Genomic DNA, 20,013 nt, shown 5'->3' on the forward strand with positions numbered 1-20,013 from the left:
TTTGGCCCTGTGTGTGTTTGACATCCCTGGTTTAGAACATGACCTCATGCATGAATAAGTGGAATTAATGCATGCAATCCTGTCCAAGAACGACGTGTATCCTTCATTTATGTATGGCTCTTCCACATGTCTCTATATGTATGTAACGTGACATCCATATGTACCATGACCCTATCCATGTAGAGCGTATCTCCTCTATGTACTAAGGGGAAAGGTCTCTCCTTGTGGAGAGTCACATGCCTGATATGACAGTGTAAGGAGACATGTAAGCCATGCAATGCTCCTCTAAGAAATTAAATATGCAAATTTACTCTTCAGAGAGGAAGAAGACTAGAACTGTAGTGTCACCTACTGGAAGTGGCAATTTTAATAACGAGCCTTGTCACATGACGGAGGATAAAAGCCAAACCAGAATCTCAATATGCAGTCACGTTTCGAGGTGTTGCCCCTCTTCAGTGCAAAGCATGAGATCTGACTTGGCTATATAAACGGCCTCTGACTGTGGCCTAAGGGCTCATTACAGGGTCGATCTTGACTTTTAGGATTGCCACTTCCAGTAGGTGGCACTAGAGTTCTAGTCCTCTTTCTCTCTGAAGCCTCTCATACAGCCAAATCATATATCATGCTTTGCACTTAAGAGGGGCAACAAATGTCTGAAAATTGAGATTCTGATTTGGCTTTTATCCTAAGGCTATGTGCCCACAATGCATAAATGCTCCGGATTTTTCCTGAGCGTTTCTGCATCTCCCTGGCAGAAAAAATGGATGCGGATTGTACATGCGGATTGTACATGCGTTTTTCCTGCCAGGGACAAGCGGATGTGAAGCGTTCTTCACATGCATTTCCGCATGCGGGTTGTCGAGCGCTTTCCAAGCGATTTTAGCATCACTTGGAAAGTGCTTGACAACTTGGTCACACTATATAAATCCATGCAAACGGCATGGATTTATATAGTGTGACCAAGTTATAGTAAAAGAATGGTAAAAAATAAACATTATACTCACCTTCCGATGGCCCCCGGTCTCCTTGTTCGATGCGTCCGGTGTGTTAGGCGGCTCGCGGTGGTCTAAAAGGACCTTCCATGACGTCATTTAGTCATGTGACAGGTCACTTGACCGACGACGTCATGTCACATGACTAAATAACGTCATGGAAGGTCCTTTTAGACCACCGCGAAGCCAGGACGCATCACTATTGAGACCGGGGGCCATCAGAAGGTGAGTATAATGTATTTTTTTATTTTAACAACTTTTTTTTCTTTTTACAGGTACTATGGTACCTGGGTCTGGAGGAGAGTCTCCTCTTCTCCAGACCCGGGTACCATCCGCACATTGAATCGTTTAATATCCGCATGTGCCATGCGCATATTAAGCGATTCAATGCAAGTCAATGGCGGCGAAAACACCGCGATTACACAAAATAATTGGTAGTGCTGCGGATTTTTCCGTAATGATAATCTGCAGCGGAAATTTCCGCAGCATGTGCACAGCACATGCGGATTATCATTGGGGAACATGGCAGACCTTCTACCAAGCGTTTTTTTAAGCGTTTCTGCAGCGGAATTGCCGCTGCAGAAACGCTTAAAAAACGCATAGTGGGAACACAGCCTAAGTCATGTAGCAAGGCTCTTTAAAGGATCAATACTGACTTTTAGGATTGCTACTTCATTGCACTGGAGTTCAAATCCTCTTCCTCTCTGAGGAAGTTTGCATCCTCTAAGTACGTAAAATGACCACATAGAACAAGTCTAATCAAAGCGCGTAACATGACGTTTTCACATAGCATAAAGCTGCTACCAAAGAGGTCAATAGGGTAGACGAGTCTAGAACAAGACATAGTGTAATTGTGTGGTGCATAGGGGTCCGATTGAGACCTGTCCCCTTATACCCCGCTGTGGGTTTATGAGCGTTTATCTAAGAAGAGTCCAAAAATTCACTCCGGTGTTTCAATTTGTTGCATGTCAGTATCAGCTTAAGTATTTTGCAGTTTGGAGGTACATGCTGATTGGTTATTTAATATCCCTGATTTGGGACTCCAGATGGGGAAGGAGTGTTACCAGTGAATACATAGGTTAATAGGGGTTTCCTTTGCTGTACTAGCTCTTCTCCTATTTTACTGCTGCTCTCGGTGGGACTTGTGCTCCTAATCATTTAATTCAGCAACCAAAGTAATCATAAAACAGCAGCCGAGCTTGTAAAAAGGAGTCAAAAAAGTGGGGATGGGGATTTTCATCCCAAAACAGCATTGCCTCCTTTCAATGGTCATTGCTCAGGCTCATTCGCCTGCTTATCTGAATCTCTAATATTATTATTATCCGTGATGTCATCAATAATTTTTCAATTTAGACATATAAAAACTGGTAAAGTACAGAACCTTTTTGTTTTAGGCTCCATATAAATCTATAGGAATAAGTCATCTGATGGGAACATGAGAATATATAAGCGACCTGGCCGTATAGACAGAGGTGAACAGCTCCGTGGACGAGCCCAGACAGGATCACAGAGGTACCAGGGAAAAAGGATGTGTGTGAATGAGGCATCAAAATTTCCAGGGGTCCCTCCTCCCTTTCTCTCGGATATAAAGCTGACAGCAAACACCATTAAAGCTTTATTGACACCTGATTAACAGCAGAATAGATAATAACCTTATGGTACAATCTATCTTACATAGAAAACTTTACAGAGGATTTCGTAGATCTCTATTCCAAAATGTTTACATCCAGCAGATTCATTAAAATCAGAGTTGAGAGCGGAGAAGGAATAACTTAAGACACTGGAAGTATCATACATCAATGGGGAGGGGTATATATATATATTTATATGGGGAGAGGTATGCAATTATATCCTCGGTATATTGTTCTCTCCGGTGAGGCCACATTATTATAACACTGGCCGGATGTAACATGAATGACACAGGTAATGCTGCACTCATCGTCCTCTCCGGCCATCTTTCGCAGGAGGCTGCTACAGCGGAGCTTTATTTTGCTATGTGGTAGCCTAGGAGAACACAAGGGGACGAAGCTTCAGCGGCATCTACTCTAGATGAGATTCAGGGGGCCACAGCTAAGGATGCACCCCTCCAAAATAACATTACATTCACACCATTCAGCCCTCAATAGATGCCATTAGAGCTACAGCTCTGGGGAAAAAACACATTAAAGGAGCTGTCATTTTGCAGAGGGGAAGGGACGCAAGTCCTTCTCTGCCATACCTGCACACAGTGTTTGACAGCTCTACATGTGTAAACTGGAGGGACTCAAAGAAAGCAGGACACAGGCTTTCTCTATGAGTGTGGAGCTGTCAATCATTGTGTCGGTGGGAGGAGCAGAACTCTGACTTTCTTTTTAGGGCTCGCTCACACCAGCGTATAACTTGGACGAGTAATATCTGATGTTTTATAGAATAGCACTCGGACCAATATTATACTATGAGGCATGAGAAAAAAATTGCAGCATACTGCGAGAGGCTCTGCATATCGAATCACAAGTACCTATTCAAGTCTATGGTGTGTGTAAAACATCGGACTGCACTAAGATGTCATCCGACTGCAGTCCGATTTCCGTAGACACAGACAATGGATAAGATGGACAAATTAAGTTCTCCGTCTTCTCCGCACCTGTGATATGATTCACTCAGCCGACAGAATCGGATCACAGAAAAATGACACTCGTCTCAAACTCCAATCAGAGATTGAGCCGAGTGTCATTACCATAACTGATCCGATTCTCTCGAAAGAGAAAATCATCGCTTGTGTGAGGGAGCCCCAAGAGTCCAAAATCAGCAAATCACAAAACATCTATCCTAGAGTTCAACCTCTACCCCACTATCCTCAGGTGCCTTTAGATCTGACAGCCACTTCAAATACTGTTGGCTTTTTCTGCGATGTCCAGGATAAAACTCAAAAACCGCACAAAAAAGGAAAGGACTGGAGGACAAACAGGGCACTGCCATATAACATATACAGATATAACAAGACCCCTGTTTTACACAGTGTATTGACCTGAGACACATGGGTTGGAGGCTTCACCATGAACACCCATCAGGAAAGCCAGGTGGTGAAGTATTCCAAGGCTGGGGCACAGTTTTTGCTCTCTTGTGTCAGCCTAAGTAAGCAGCAGGGTCAGAGAATACAGAATGAATATTAGAGCTGACTAATAACCCATTGTTAATCAAATGTCTGCACAGTCCCTCTGTAGATGTACGATGTGGGAGGACCATGTGTCTGCAGATTTCAGTGCAGCCTTCGGGAGTCACGGGAACACTAACAGGAGAAAGGAAACAACCCATACAAAGAAAAAAAGAACCTTAAAATATTTTAGGGAGCCTCACACCCAAAGTAGAAAAAATAAAAATCTATAACACATTCGTTCCCTCCTTCTAAAAGTACCGGATCCAGAGTCTGAAAAGGAAACCGATAGCTTGGAGAAAAGAGGGACATGACAGCGGCCTCCCTTCTCTGCGCAGCCAACGACACAGACGGTCACCAACGATTAGGAGGACGGACGTGAGCCGCTTATCTGCTGTTCTAAAATCTTGAACACGATGCCGATGCGCAAGAAGAACTTCCTCAAGATGGCACGGAGCTCCGGGATCAGGTCAAACTGCATGATCTCACACAAGTGCGGGTAATACTTGGAGGCGTGAGCCCTGAACTAGAGAAGGAGTCACAAGTAAGCACACTGTACGTCACCCACACATATTAACCGTATACATTTCTTTCAACCGCAGCCCAGTTTTTTTTTTTACACTTCATTTTTTCTCCTTGTCTTACAAGACCCATAACTTTATTTTTTTAAATTTTCCGTTGGCATAGTCATATAGCGGCTTTTTTTTTTTTTTACCTCTACCGCTTCATTGGGATACACAGAAACCCATGGATATATGCTGCTGCCACTAGGAGGCTGAGACTAGGCAATAAAAAGTTAGCTCCTCCTCAGTAGTGTACACCTACCAACCGGAGCCAAACCGATCAGTTTTAGCTTGGTGTCAGTAGGATGCAGACATGGGGCTGCGGCTGCACCCATTTCTACCATACACCCCTGGTTGCCTGTGTCTCAAAATGAAGGCTAAGATAAAGAGATTTTACACTAAGCACCCAAAATCTTCAGTTTTGATCGACATAGTTCATTTTACTAGATAATGTTCTAAAAAATAAAAAAAAATGTTTTAAGAAAAAAAAAAAAAAAAAAGACCCTTGCAATTCCGCCATTATTTTCAGGATTTTGTTTTTACAGTGATCAATGTACGATAAAAGCGACCAGGCAAAATAACTCTTTGTACAATTACGGAGATACCAAACTTTTATACTTTTTTTGAGTGGTAAAAAACTGAATTTTGTATGAAAAAAAATAAAAAAAATATTTAGTGATCACCCTATGGGATAAATAATTTTATACATTAATAGATTGGACATTTACAATGGCAAAATACCAAATATGTTTATTTGGCACCTTTTTTTCTTTATTTTGATATTGGTAAAGGAGGGAGATGCAAACTATTTTTGGTACAATTTTTAATACTTTAAAAAAAAATTGTAAATTTTTTTTTTTTTTAGTACCCAGGTACTTGAATCTTTGATCGACTGATCGCTCGTATTATATACTGCAGTACAATAGTTTTGCAATATATAGTGAAAATCACTGTCTCCTTTGTAGTGCAACCTGTGACTGTGCTTCACAAAAGTATCAAGTAGGCGGCAAAGAGGGATTTTTTGTACTCACCGTAAAATCTTTCTTGGAGCCTTCATTGGGGGACACAGGACCATGACCATGGGGTGTATGCTGCTGTCGCTAGGAGGTTGACACTAGGCAAAAAAAGAAATAGCTCCTCCTCCGCAGTATGCACCCGCCTACAGGCACTAAGTTCACCAGTTAGTGGCTAAAGCAGTAGGAGAAACATAAAATAACCAACTATGCAATGCCCAACGGGGCACAACCGTGAAAACTGAATGAGATGCCCAACAGGGCCAACTGGACATATGCCCACAATCAGAGAGGGTGCTGTGTCCCCCAATGAAGGCTCCAAGAAAGAGATTTTACGGTGAGTACCAAAAATCCCTCTCTCTCTATCGCTTCATTGGGGGACACAGGACCATGGGACGTCCCAAAGCAGTCCCTTGGGTGGGAGAACACCAGATTGTCACAGACTATGTCAGATTGCGGGCAACCGCTGCCTGCAGGACTTTCCGTCCAAGACTGGCATCAGCCGAAGAATAAGTGTGGACCTTGTGAAACCTTGAAAAGGTGTGGAGTGAAGACCACGTTGTGGCCTTACAGATTTGAGAAGCCGAAGCCTGATGGCGAACCGCCCAAGAGGCCCCCACCGCCCGGGTGGAGTGAGCCCTTACTCCCGGAAGGGGAGGTTTGTCCGAGACGCGATATGCCTCCAAAATGGTCGAAAGTATCCAACGGGCGATGGTTGACTTGGAAGCAGGAAGACCCTTGCGATGCCCCTCAGGGATGACAAACAGGGCATCCGAACGCCGAAGGGAGGCCGTTCTAGAAAGGTACACACGTAGAGCTCTGACCAGGTCCAGTTTATGCAGGGACTTTTCCAGTGGATGCACTGGAGCCGGGCAGAAAGAAGGCAAAACAATGTCCTCATTGATGTGAAAAGAGGAGACTACTTTTGGCAGAAAGGAAGGCACCGGCCTGAGCACTACCTTGTCTTGATGGAAGACCAGAAAAGGCGACCGACAAGAGGGGGCTGTGAGCTCCGCAACCCTCCTAATCGAGGTAACCGCCATCAGGAAAGCCACCTTCCAGGAGAGAAGAGAGGCTGAGATGTCCTGAATGGGTTCAAACGGGGACTGTTGTAGAACGCTTAGGACCATATTAAGGTCCCATGGGTCCACTGGAGGGCGAGAAGGTGACGCCAGATGGGCCACCCCTTGTAGAAACGTCTTGACTTGAGGACGGCCAGCCAAGTTACGTTGGAATAGAATGGACAAGGCCGAAAATTGGCCTTTGAGAGTGCTTAGAGAGAGTCCCGCCTCCAGGCCAGACTGAAGAAAGGCCAAAATGACCGGTAACGAAAAAGACATGGGAGCCAGCTGATCCTTCTCGCAGTGACGAAAAAAGGCTCTCCAGGTTCTGTGGTATATGCGCGAGGTAGCGGGCTTTCTGGCGTTAATTAGGGTCTGAATGACGTTGTCAGCAAAACCCACCTTCTTCAACACCACGGCCTCAACGGCCATATCGTTAAATTCAGAGAACGAGAACTCTGATGAAGAATAGGTCCTTGAGAGAGGAGATCGGGACGGTCTGGTAGTCTCCAGGGGGAGTCGACGAGCAGGTTTACTAGATCTGCGTACCAGACGTGTCTGGGCCAATCCGGGCTACTAGGATTACCGGTACTCCTTCTGTCTTGATCTTTTTGATGACTCGAGGGATCAAAGGTAGAGGGGGAAAGTTGGAACTGTGACCATGATATGACTAGCGCGTCCTGAGAGATCGATAGCGGATGGCGGGACCGAGCTACAAAGGATGGAACCTTGTGGTTTAACCGAGACGCCATGAGGTCGTCGTCCGGCGTGCCCCACCGTAAACAAATTTGGTGAAACACCTCGGGATGGAGAGACCACTCTCCTCCTGAGGCAAGGCCCTGCCGACTGAGGAAGTCAGCCACCCAATTGTCGACCACCGGAATGTGGACTGCTGAGATTGCTGGAACTGTCTTCTCGGCCCAAACTAGCACTCTTGCCACCTCTTTCAAAACGGGCTTGCTGCGCGTTCCTCCCTGATGGTTTATGTATGCCACGGCCGTGGCATTGTCCGATTGTACACGGACTGGGAACCCTGCTAGGATCTCCTGCCAGTGAGGCAACGCCAGGTAGATTGCCCTCATCTCCAAGATGCTAATCGGTAGTGAGACTTCGTGGGGACTCCACCGGCCCCCCAACCGATGAGGCTGGCATCGGTCGTGACCACCTGCCAGTGAAGCGGTAGGAATGACCTTCCGGGTCTGAAGGAAGAGGGGCGGGACCACCACTTTAGTGACCCTCTCACTTGAAGAGGTAACCTGATGCGTCGATCTAGAGAGGACGGGTTCTTGTCCCAAGCTGAGAGAAGGGCCAGTTGAAGAGGCCGGGTATGGAACTGGGCAAACGGCACTGCTTCCATAGCTGCCACCATCTTTCCCAGGACACTCATGCATAGAAGAAGGGAGTGTGGACTTGGGTCAGAGAGAAGGTGGATCCCCCGGCGGAGAGTGTTTATCTTTTCCCTCGGAAGGAGGACCCGGGCAAGGGTCGTGTCGAACTGCATCCCTAAAAAGGTTATGAATTGAGATGGGACCAGGGAGGATTTGTCTGTGTTGATCAACCAGCCTAACCGAGAGTGTGTGTTCAAGGTGATCTGGAGGCTGTGGAGACAGTCCCTGAAAGTGGGGCCTTTGATTAACAGGTCGTCGAGGTAGGGGATAATTACAATTCCCCTGGCTCGTAGAATGCCCATGACCGTCGCCATTACCTTTGTGAAAACCCTCGGGGCGGAGGCAAGCCCGAAGGGGAGAGAAGTGAACTGGTAATGTGCGTTCCGGAAGGAAAATCGAAGGAACTTCTGATATGGTGCGCAGATTGGGATGTGAAGATACGCATCCCGAATGTCCACTGAACATAGATATTCCTCGGTTTCCATAGAGGCGATTACCGACCTGAGGGACTCCATTCTGAAGTGCCGGATGCGTACTTGTTGGTTTAGCTGTTTGAGATCCAGAATCGGACGTAGTGAGCCGTCCTTTTTTGGAACAACGAAAAGATTGGAGTAAAAACCTGAAAACCTTTCCTGAAAGGGGATGGTAACTATTACTCCTGAGCGCAGAAGGGAGGCAATGGCCTGAACGAAACCGGGGAGCAGAGATGGTTGTGGGGAGCGGGAGCTGAGAAATCGTGCTCCTGGGCTGGAGATTAATTCGATTTTGTAGCCGGAGGTAACAATCTCCTTGACCCAGGCGTCTTCTATTGCCAAGAGCCAAGAGTCTAGGAACAGAAGTAGACGGCCGCCCACCCTGGGAGAAGTCCCAGGTGGGAGTGACCAGTAATGCTGAGGAAAACCTGTTGGATCGTGAACGGGATCCAGAGGACTTGGAGGAGTGACCCTTTGCGCGCCAGTTGGGAGTGGGCCTAAAGGAAGGCTTACGTCTCTCCCGCTGTGCTGGGATACAGTCCTGTTGAGAGGAGGGGCTCGGTTGAGTGAACTGACGAAAGGACCGGAACTAAAGGGAACGTCTTCTAGGAAAAGGGCGTTTTGGTCTGGGTTGGGGAAGGGAGGTGCTCTTGCCCCCAGTGGCATCAGAAATGATCTGGTCTAACTTAGACCCAAACAGCCTGAGCTGTTTAGCCCATGCGGACACCGCTTTTGATACCCAAGTTGAGGCAAAGGAAGAACAAAGGGAGGCGCCAGCAGCCTCAAAGGCTGACTTAGCCACGGCCTCAACCTATCTATCCGTAGTGTCTTTAAGGGAGGAACCGCCTGGAAGAGACAGCACCGTTTTGGCTGAGAGGCGAGAGACAGGAGGATCCATTGCTGGGGACTCCGTCCATTTACTGACAAGGTCATGGTTAAACGGGTATAGCATGTTTAGCTGTCTCTTTCCTGTGAAGCGCTTTTCTGGATGCTCCCACTGTTTCTGAAAGACACCATCAAATTCTGCATGGTTAGAAAAAGTGCGTGCCGGGCGCTTAGTTCTCTTGAAGGAAACGGAGTGGTTCTGAGGAGGGCTCTCGTTCTCTTTAACATGCAGAGTCTGATTGACGGCCGTTATAAGGCTGTCAATCATGTCCTGGATCCTGGAATATTGGTCTGTGTCGGAACCAGAGTCTGAATCTGATGCAGAGTTAGATCCCAGGGCGACTTCCGGGGAAGAGGTGTGAGACGCAGGGAGCATCTTGGAGTCTGGAGAGCTGGAGGATGAGCTTGTGTGAGTCCGTTTCTGAGAACGTGCTCTAAGTCTGCCCTTGGGAGGAGGGGACAGGGGTGCCTGCGAAAAGTCTGTGGGAACGTTCGGAGCACTGGTGGCCGTGGATAACATAGGCAAGCGTTCTAAGACCTACACCAGAGATTGAGATACCTTGGTGAGGTCAGAGACAGACTGGGACATAGCAACAGCCCACTCGGGAGGAGAGGGAGTTCCTTCGTCCTGGGCGGCGGGGGGATCTTGGGGTGCCAGCATGGCAGGAGGTTTGCAGGTCAAGCAGAAAGCTGTTGTGAGACAAGCGGGCTACTTAGTACCGCAAAGAGCACAGGCGTAGTATGTGACTATGTGAGCGGGATGGACTGAAAGCTCCCTGGGTTTGGGCATATGTGCCTGACCAGGGATAGTGCAGAGGAGGGAGTCTGTGGGCAGGAAAGGGTGTGGGTAGGTGCGAGGGCAGAGCCTACCCGATCCTGAAGTAACCAGGGTCCCGTGTCCCCCGACGGAACTCCGGAGGTGAGGCTGGAGCGGGCCACTGTTGTAAGGCAGGAGGAGCAGAGCTGCGGTGAGGCAGAGTGATGGCTTCGGAGTAGAAGGTGGGGAGGAGCAGAGCACGCTGCCTTGATGACGAGGAGCGCCGAGGCTCTGAAAGGCGGAAGGGAAGGGGGCGGCTTGAAGGACCCGACCGTTGATAGGTCCGCGGGAAGGCTCGAGGGCGTGGCGGAAGTGTCACCATGCTCCTCGGCCCTGGTTGGGCGATTGCCGGAAGGGGCGTATACACGCCGGTAAGAGGGACAGCCCACCAGAGATGCCCCCTGACGGGGAAAGCGCGGGCAGTTTTGCCGCGCATAATGGGGAAGAAGGAGGGGGATGCTGAAGATGCGAGGAAGGGGGCGTGGCCCGGGAAGCGCTGCTGAAGTAAGCGCCATGTTTGTGAGGATGTGAGGGGGAGGAAGTGTCAAGCAGCGCTGGGGAACTGGGACATGCGGTTGAGAGACAGTAGGAGATGTACCTCTCGGTCCCAATACCTCTTCTTCCTCTCCCCTTCTGAGGATGATCACAGGAGGTCCTCCGTGTATAAGGGGGGGATCCTGGCTTGTCCTCCTTCCCGCACTGTCCGGTCCTGGACAGTGCAGGAGACTGTGTCAACTCCAGAATCTGGGGGAAGGTCACCCGCATGGACCACCATCTCCCTCCCAGGCCACTCTGAGGAGGGGGCGGGGGGGGGGGGGGACAGGCAAGGACTGGCCACCAGGAATCACCCTGAGACACCGTGAGGTGACAGGGGATAAGTCCTGTCCAGCGGGTCCGGGAGTGGGCGATGTGGGGGCTGCCACACTGCTCTCTTGGTCGCTTGTGAGATGGGTTAACAGGGGACACAGTGTTCCCTGTTAGTCATGAAGAGCTGTATCTGAAAAAGAAAGAACAAGTATTAATAAAACACAACAGGGTTGGATCTGTTAGGATTCAGGCCTACCTCCTACAGACACTAAGCTTAAACTGGTGAGCTTGGTGCCTGTAGGCAGGTGCATGCTGCGGAGGAGGAGCCATTTCTTTTTTTGCCTAGTGTCAACCTCCTAGCGACAGCAGCATACACCCCATGGTCATGGTCCTGTGTCCCCCAATGAAGCGATAGAGAAAAGAGGACTTCAGCAGACCCCCAAGCTACTGTGACAAACCATCGACTCCCCTCGCCATTGCATTGGAGATGGGGGCAGGATTAATGGACTCAATAACTGGGATCGCACCATTCAATTGCCCCATGAGAAAGTGGCGTGTTATAGGGGGACGGTTCGCTCATTATTTAAGGAGTGTATAACAAAGAATCAGCTTACCTTCTCATCACTAACTTTGAGGGTTTTGGTCAGGAGTAACAGCAGTAGATTGGTCCAAGCCTCTCGATGGCTTTCAGAATTTACAGTAATAAAATAAGCCAGGGCTTCGCTGCACACACTGTAACGACAGAGACAGACGTGAGAGAAGGAGAAACATCCGTCCACTGCCGCCTCCACTTGCGGATTCTCACAAATCTGGTTGAGGATGATTGGACATTTGGGCTATCACAACTCTTACTTTAGCAGCCGCTGCTCTATATCCTCCCAGGAATCTCTGCGCCGCTCATCTGTGTACATGCGGAACAGGATCCGTAAACAGCAGGCAAGGCTACTGGTCTCTTGCTTCAGTAGATTAGGCTTGGACTTTCCTTTAAATCCTAAAGAACAGGAAGTGGTTACAGTACCAGCTAAAGGGCAGAGGTCTTGGATCAGCAGCAGTGAAAAACCACAAAGACAAGTCCAGCTATACCTTTATACGCCCAGTCTGTTCCTCCGTTACTGAAAAATCAGTGTGTGAATTGATATGCAAATAAGACTGAAGAGCTATGGTAGATCTGAAGCCTCTGTCACTCTAGCTCTATTCCCCGCCCAGTGATGCCTTCTCCTGCTTCAGTGACAGCCTCTATTCTGGGTGACATCAGATAAGAGAGCTGTCATTCAAGCAGGAGGAGGCGGCACTGGGTGGGGGATAGAGCTGGAGTGACAATGGCTTCAGATCTACAAATAGCTCTTCAGCCTCATTGGCATATCAATTCAAATGCTGATTTCTCAGTAATGGAGGATTGGACTGGCCATGTAAAGGTATTGCTGGACTTGCCTTTGAAAGAGCTACATGTACATATAAATAGTTTGGAGGGTGAAATTCTGCTGACAGATTCCCTTTAAGTCTTATGCAGCCATACCTGCTCTCCACAGCGCCGTCCTCTGCTCATTATTAGAATTAAAGGCTTTGGCAAACGAGTGGGATTCTTGGAGGCAGTCCAATAACTTAAAGAGATGTGGTGTGGACATGAATTTGTACATTCCTTGGTCTTCATATTCAGCTTGGAAGTCTTCTGCCAGTGTATCCCTCTGTATAAGAAACATGGTGTAACTACAGCGTGACCCATATCCCCTTTATTATAACATTTCCACCATACATATCCATCCCGACGCATCCCCTCTAGTATAAGGATTATATATCCATCCCAACCATCCCACTCTAATATAAGAATTATATATTCGTCTTGATCCATCCCCCCTATAGTGTAAGGATTATATATCCGGCCTGACCCATACCCCTCTAGTATAAGTATTATATATCCACATTTCTATCCCATATAAAGACATTAAACCCAGAGCCCTATAGATCATAGCATATTAAGGTCTGACCTGTGCTGCAGCCATATGTTCAGCATCCTCTTTTCTGCTGGTACTTGGAAAAAAGACAATATTATCGATGGTCTGGATGAGTTCTAGCTGCACAACGCACTTTATAAGGAGCCCGGCAAATAACTTCTGGTCAGCAAGTCCTGAGCAAAGACAGAAACGTGATAAATCAGCGGCCAGTCACTACACAGGATGGAGGGCAAATCGCACACAGCACACTACACAGATGGACTGCATATGGCACTGGAGGGAGAGGGTAGACTGTGCTTCGTATGAGACCTTGGAGGGAGAGTAGTGTAGACCGTGCTATGTATATGACACCTGAAGTAGATGGTAGACTGTGCTCCATATGTGACACCTAAGGGAGAGGGTAGACTGTGCATCGTATGAGACCTAGGAGGGAGAGTGTAGACTGTGCTCCGTATGCGACACCTGAAGTAGAGGGTAGACTGTGCTCCGTATGCGACACTGGAGGGAGAGGGTAGACTGTGCTCCATATGTGACACCTGAGGGAAAGAGTAGACTATGGTCCGTATGTGACACCTGAGGGAGAGGGTAGACTGTGCTCCATATGTGACACCTGAGCTAGAGGGTAGACTGTGCTGCATATGTGACACCTAAGGGAGAGGGTATACTGTGCATCGTATGAGACCTTGGGGGGAGAGTGCAGACCGTGCTATGTATATGACACCTGAAGTAGAGGGTAGACTGTTTTCTGTATGTGACACTGCAGGGAGACGGTAGACTGTTCAATATATGACACCTGAGGGAGAGGGTAGACTATGCTCCGTATGTGACACCTGAGCTAGAGGGTAGACTGTGCTCCATATCTGACACCTGAGGGAGAGGGTAGACTGTGCTCCATATGTGACACCTGAGGGAGAGGGTAGACTGTGCTCTATATGTGACACCTGAGGACAGGGTAGACTGTGCTCCATATGTGACACCTGAGGGAGAGGGTAGACTATGTTCCATATGTGACACCTGAGGGAGAGGGTAGACTGTGCTCCATATGTGATACCTGAGGGAGAGGGTAGACTGTGCTCCATATGTGACACCTGAGGGAGAGGGTAGACTGTGCTCCATATGTGACACCTGAGGGAGAGGGTAGACTGTGCTCCATATGTGACACCTGAGGGAGAGGGTAGACTGTGCTCCATATGTGACACCTGAGGGAGAGGGTAGACTGTGCTCCATATGTGATACCTGAGGGAGAGGGTAGACTGTGCTCCATATGTGATACCTGAGGGAGAGGGTAGACTGTGCTCCATATGTGACACCTGAGGGAGAGGGTAGACTGTGCTCCATAGGTTACACCTGAGGGAGAGGGTAGACTGTGCTCCATATGTGACACCTGAGGGAGAGGGTAGACTGTGCTCCATATGTGACACCTGAGGCAGAGGGTAGACTGTGCTCCATATGTGACACCTGAGGGAGAGGGTACACTGTGCTCCATATGTGACACCTCAGGGAGAGGGTACACTGTGCTGTGTATGTGACACCTGAGGGAGAGGGTACATAATGTTATGTATGTGAATCCTAAGGGAGAGGGTAGACTATGCTCCTTATGTGACACTTGAGGGAGAGGGTAGACTGTTTTCCATATGTGACACCTGAGGGAGAGGGTAGACTGTGCTCCATATGTGACACCTGAGGGAGAGGGTAGACTGTGCTCCATATGTGACACCTGAGGGAGAGGGTAGACTGTGCTCCATATGTGACATCTGAGCTAGAGGGTAGACTGTGCTCCATATGTGACATCTGAAGGACAGAGGGCGAGCTATGCACTGTGTATTACACTACAAAGGGAAGACTTGCAATGTGTATTACTCCAGAGGGAGAGGATAGACTCACTTTCGTTGGGCTTCCCCCTCCAGTTCTCCTCGGTGGTATTGGACAGCTGGCTATGAGCCCTCTCAGAGGGATTCCTGTCCTGACTGCTTATTGACTGACGATCTATATCCAGATCCTGTGGAGCAGACAAAATAATACAATGCACAAAAGATCAAGAACACCATAAAGTCAAACCCTTAACAATACAACCGGAAAGAAAACATACAATGTGTTAAACTCACATAGCGCCTATCCGTGTTATCATCTTCCATCCCAGAAGGTCGCCATGTTAATAATCTAGAGAAAAAGAATCATATTTGATAAATGGACTTCACATACCTCCAGCACCATGTGCAGATGACTGCCCGACACTTACACACTTGGGATGGTGGTCCTGAAGATATCCAACATACAGGTACACGTCTGATGCCAGACCTCAGGACTAAACTTCTCTCCGTTCAGTATGACCAGGTTCTCTAGGCAATTGGTGCCCGATCTTGCCAGCTGCTCATTATCTGCACAGCACAGAAAAGAATAAGCAATGGATATAACCACGAGGAGCTCCTGCTGCTGGTACCAGTACACATTTGCCTCCATGTGACACACGGACCAATGAACGGCAACACTGAATACAGTGATGCATTGGGCATTGCCCCATCAGTTTTCCATACAACAGGCACCTGCACAGTTACATGGTCGCATCTCCACCTGTGATTACCAATCCCCCCCCCCCATGTATGTAGGCAGCAGGTGTCAGCGCTATTGATAAATGTGCACAGAATCCACGTGAAATGTAAATAAGGCATGAGAAGGACAAGCAGGGAGGTTCGCACCTTGTTTCACACACCAGTGTAGCTGGGTAAGGATATCAGAGAGCAGAACGCTGTTCAGGGCCTCATAGAATTGGGTGAAGACATCACAAATTGCGTAGAGAGCGTGGTTACAGGTTGTAGTCATCCACTCCGATTTCTACAAAAAGAAAAAAAGTTGGATTTTTGTTCTTCCTGTAAAATCACATGGTCGTTGAATACATTAGGGGATACAGGACCGTGGGTAAACAACCTGCCACTAGAAGGCTCGAGACAGGGTGAAGGATAAGCGTCGGCTTCTCCTGATGGGCTACACCCTCTCCTCGGACACCAGGCAACACATTTTAGTGCCAAAGGAAGTAGGTGAGCAACTCCAAAAAAAAAAAAAAAAAAGTAACCAGTAAAAATTCCACAACAAAAAAACAGAACAGAACACGACCTGAACCTGAAGAAACACACACAAGCAGCAGGAAACCATAACTGAACCCTGTGACAAGAGAAGGGTGGGAGCTGTGTCTCTACATGTATTCCACCAGAAAGGGATTTTATGAGAAGTAAAAAAATCCATTTTCTCATTAATAGCATTGGGAGACACAGGACAATGGAATGTTCCACACCAGTTTCAATGCGTAGGAGAAAAACAACAGCTATCCATGGGCATTGCCTAGCAGACAGGCCTGCAAAACCTCGTGTTCCAAGCTAGCCTCGGCAGACGCCATTGAGTGGATTTTGGTGAAGGTGTGAACAGAGGCCCGGGTGGCAGCCTTACAAGCCTGAGAAACAGAGGCCTGATGACTGAAGGTACCGTCACACTTAGCGACGCTACAGCGATCCAGACAATGATACGACCTGTCAGGGATCGTTGCTGCGTTGCTGTGTGGTCGCTGGTGAGATGTCAAACAGTCAGATCTTCCCAACGACGCAGCAATGATGCGGCGACCCGTAGCGACCTGTATAACAATGCATGCCTATGTGTTTCTGTGTCTGAGTCGTCAACAAGGTTGTTGGTAAGGTGTCAAACACACCGATGCATGCTACCCAGAGGGGCCTCAACGATCAAAAAAAGGTCCAGACCATTCCGACACGACCAGCGATCTCACAGCAGGGGCCTGGTCGCTGCTAAGTGTCAAATGTAGCGAGATCCCTGCTGAGGTCACTGTTGCGTCACAAAACTTGTGACTCAGCAGCGATCTCGCTAGCGATCTCGCTTAGTGTGACGGGGGCTTAAGAGGCCTCACCTGCCCTTTTAGAATGAGACGCTAACTGAAAGGGTGGAGATTTGTCTTTGTAGGCTTCCACAATAGTCGACCTGATCCCTTTAGTAAATCTTGTCTTGAAGGCAGACAGGCCTTTGTGTGTTCCATCAGGGATAAGAAAATGAAAGTCAGAACATCCAAAAGACTTCCGTAACCGAAAGGTAGGCCCTAATGGACCAGGCGGTGGAGAGAACATTCACATGTATACACTGGAGATGGACAAAAGAATGGGGTTGAAAAAAAAAAGAAAAAACAGTTTTTGAGGCACAGAGTCGAGTATGATTTTGAAATTTAGAGATACCACCTCCCTGATGTCCCAACCACCAAGAAAGTGATTGAGTGGTGAAACACCTTCATGTAGTGGACAGCTTTGTGGCCTTGAGGTGGTCCTGCCAGGAAGTAATTTAGGGTTGTATGAGGGTTGGGAGGACAACTTGTTGCCTTAGAGGAAGAGAAGTCAAAAGGGAGAGAAAACTTGTGGAGTATCTAGATGTCTTGGGGTATCTATATTTCTGGAGAAGCAGGGCACTCATGCCCCTAGTAGCATCCCTGATGGTCTTATCTATTCGCTTTCCAAAGAGCTTGCCTCCTGTGAAGAGGAAACTAGTAAGGGCCTGGACGCTGGTTCAGATCCTGGTCCTCTGACCAAAGTGAAGCAACAAACAACCACCAAATTGGCTGCAGTGTGGGCTGCAGGTTGTGCGGAGACAAGGGAATCCTCTCAAAGGAATTTTGAGAAGTGAAGCAAATGGGAAGAGATGGCAAGAAGATCCTCCTGAGGAGCGCCCGAAGATAAATTCTAGTGACGATTGCTTAGCCCATTCTGAACAGGCCTTGCTGAAATACACCTTTCTGAACAGGCCTTGCTGCAAAGGTAGGATGTAAGGTGGATCATGCTGTCTAAAAGGTCGCTTCTGAGAGGAAGTCTATCTTCTTATCCAGCGGGTCACTAAAGAACACCTCATCAGGGGCAAAGTAGTTTCATTAGAGACACACGCTACATGGGGAACCATGGAAAAGGAAATGGACCACATGGCAATTTATTCTTCCGCATATAGGAAAGATGGCCTCAAACCTCCTTAAAGAAGACATGCGCCTATCTGGGCATTTCCATTCTTTGACAAGTAGATAGACAAAGTTTTCACAGTTGGGAAAGGTGACCAGTTGGTGGCTGTGAAGACAGAAGGAGACAGTTTCCTGGGAAAGAGAGACAAGTGTGTCTTTGACCTGGACAGTGTCTCTCACTGCCAGAATAAGATCCTCCATGGCCCAAGCTAGCTTTGAATCCTGCTCAGATTCCACGCCTCAGAGGTGTCCCATGTGAATTCGGACAGTGTAGGGGAGGAGCGGTATCATTTGCTGTAGCTCTGTTCTGGAAGGGATCCGGGGCAGCAAAGGAGGAGAAGAGGGGGAAGCGCCTCAAGCTCTATGCCATATGTCTGATGACTGTGATTTCACTGTATGAACATAAGTTGCACTGTCTGATATTGGGCTTATGGTGATTTGAGACACAACAAACACTCAGGCACATCATGTTACGAGGCATCTAGTAATAGGAATTATGGGGGGGGGGGGATCAGGTAAATCTGCATAGGTTCTCACTCACCTCTATTTGTTGCTCCGGGAGTTTCATATTGTCAAATATCCGGAACACGATGCGGAACAAATCGTGCCACCAGTGATTCTCATAGGTGTGCCCATAACTTTTCATAATCTCAAACATGACAGTGAGGCCTCTGAAAAGAAATTAAGAAAAGTGAAGAAAGCCAACAGACAAATATATAAAGTGTTTTTTTCACATCTTGGAGATTTTTCCGTGTATTTCCAAGTAAATTGCAACACTTGAACTCAATGGAGAATAACCTCAGCAAATCTACGACCTATACGCTGAAAGAATAGACAAGTCTGCGCGGCAGGTCAAATCCCATCCACTTGTTCAAATCCCATCCACTTTGTCCTCAAATCCGGATGGTAAATTTACAGCATTTCCACTATGTGTGAACGTAGTCTAATGGTTAAGCCACATAATAAAGGACAAATTCTACATGGTGTCCTGCAAATTTGTTTTCATAAAGTTGAAACTTCAGCATAACATTTTTTAGGAAAACAGAAATAGTGGTCATGGGTGATATTCTCTTTCTGAACTTGTAGCACTTTATTTTCAATTTGTTACTACTTACTATCTCAGCTTCGTCTTCTACTGTTAATATCATGGGTTAAAGAGAGCAAAATATTACAATTCATTATACATTACCTTGTCCGCACATCCAGTTTACACCTGTTGATGATGCAGGAAAGCTCAAAAAGGATGGGAAACCAGCCACGGACCCAGACCCTGTCCCCGGGGGCCACATTCATGTCGTCGCTGGTGTACTCTCTAAGTGCCTGCAACAGATTAAGTCCCAATCGTCATTAACTGAATAAGATCATGGACCAGATAGTTAATGACTCGGGTGGAAGGTATATAGATGGAGGCTAATGTTCAAAACTTTGGACCAATGCAAAAGATCAAGGTGAAACTACATGCGAGACGTACACCGTGCTTTGGAGAGAACTAACCAACCATCACGCACCTGAGGCTTCTCCGAGACGTACTTCGCACAGTAACGGATGAGTCTAATGGCCTCCATGCTGGTGTCTGGGAAAGCAGCATTGCAGGCAAACTCTGACAAACACTTCACAGCGTCCTGAAAAGAGTCAATGGCTGACGGAAAATGGTGCTGGAAAACATTGGCTGGGGAGACAGATAGATGTGTTATAAAGATGTGCTGAATAGCTGTGCAGATACCAGACCAGCGCTATACTTACTGACAATGTGGTTCACAGTTTGGAACGTCAGCTCCACCAGGTTTCCGTTTGTTTCAGCCGCAGCCTGATAAAATACTGCAAATATGTTTTTCCACCCTGAGCGGATGTTCCCGGCTTGCATGTTCACCATCTGTGCCAGGCAGCGGATTACCATGTCCCGAATAGTGGGAGACCTAAAAAAATGGGGTAAACA

The 20,013-nt window shown here is 47.7% G+C and overlaps 1 protein-coding gene across 1 annotated transcript in view; it reads right to left on the reverse strand.

Annotated features, from left to right (window-relative positions):
• Positions 1-2,594: 2,594 nt before the first annotated feature.
• Positions 2,595-20,013, reverse strand: part of ARFGEF2 (ARF guanine nucleotide exchange factor 2) — a 45,503-nt gene continuing 28,084 nt past the window's right edge. Inside the window, exons 27-39 of the mRNA XM_073682644.1 lie at positions 19,821-19,993; positions 19,586-19,746; positions 19,267-19,397; positions 18,619-18,748; positions 15,781-15,916; positions 15,324-15,462; positions 15,190-15,244; positions 14,969-15,083; positions 13,118-13,257; positions 12,649-12,817; positions 11,985-12,123; positions 11,747-11,864; positions 2,595-4,651 (exon numbers count right to left, since the gene is read on the reverse strand). Coding sequence (XP_073538745.1) covers positions 4,490-4,651; positions 11,747-11,864; positions 11,985-12,123; positions 12,649-12,817; positions 13,118-13,257; positions 14,969-15,083; positions 15,190-15,244; positions 15,324-15,462; positions 15,781-15,916; positions 18,619-18,748; positions 19,267-19,397; positions 19,586-19,746; positions 19,821-19,993 — 1,768 coding nt within the window. The 3' untranslated portion in view covers positions 2,595-4,489. The remainder of the gene's footprint in view (positions 4,652-11,746; positions 11,865-11,984; positions 12,124-12,648; positions 12,818-13,117; positions 13,258-14,968; positions 15,084-15,189; positions 15,245-15,323; positions 15,463-15,780; positions 15,917-18,618; positions 18,749-19,266; positions 19,398-19,585; positions 19,747-19,820; positions 19,994-20,013) is intronic.

This window comes from Phyllobates terribilis, unplaced genomic scaffold, assembly GCF_046119375.1.
Source record: "Phyllobates terribilis strain yellow unplaced genomic scaffold, ASM4611937v1 Scaffold_5__5_contigs__length_657084704, whole genome shotgun sequence".
NCBI classification, from domain to species: Eukaryota; Metazoa; Chordata; class Amphibia; order Anura; family Dendrobatidae; genus Phyllobates; species Phyllobates terribilis.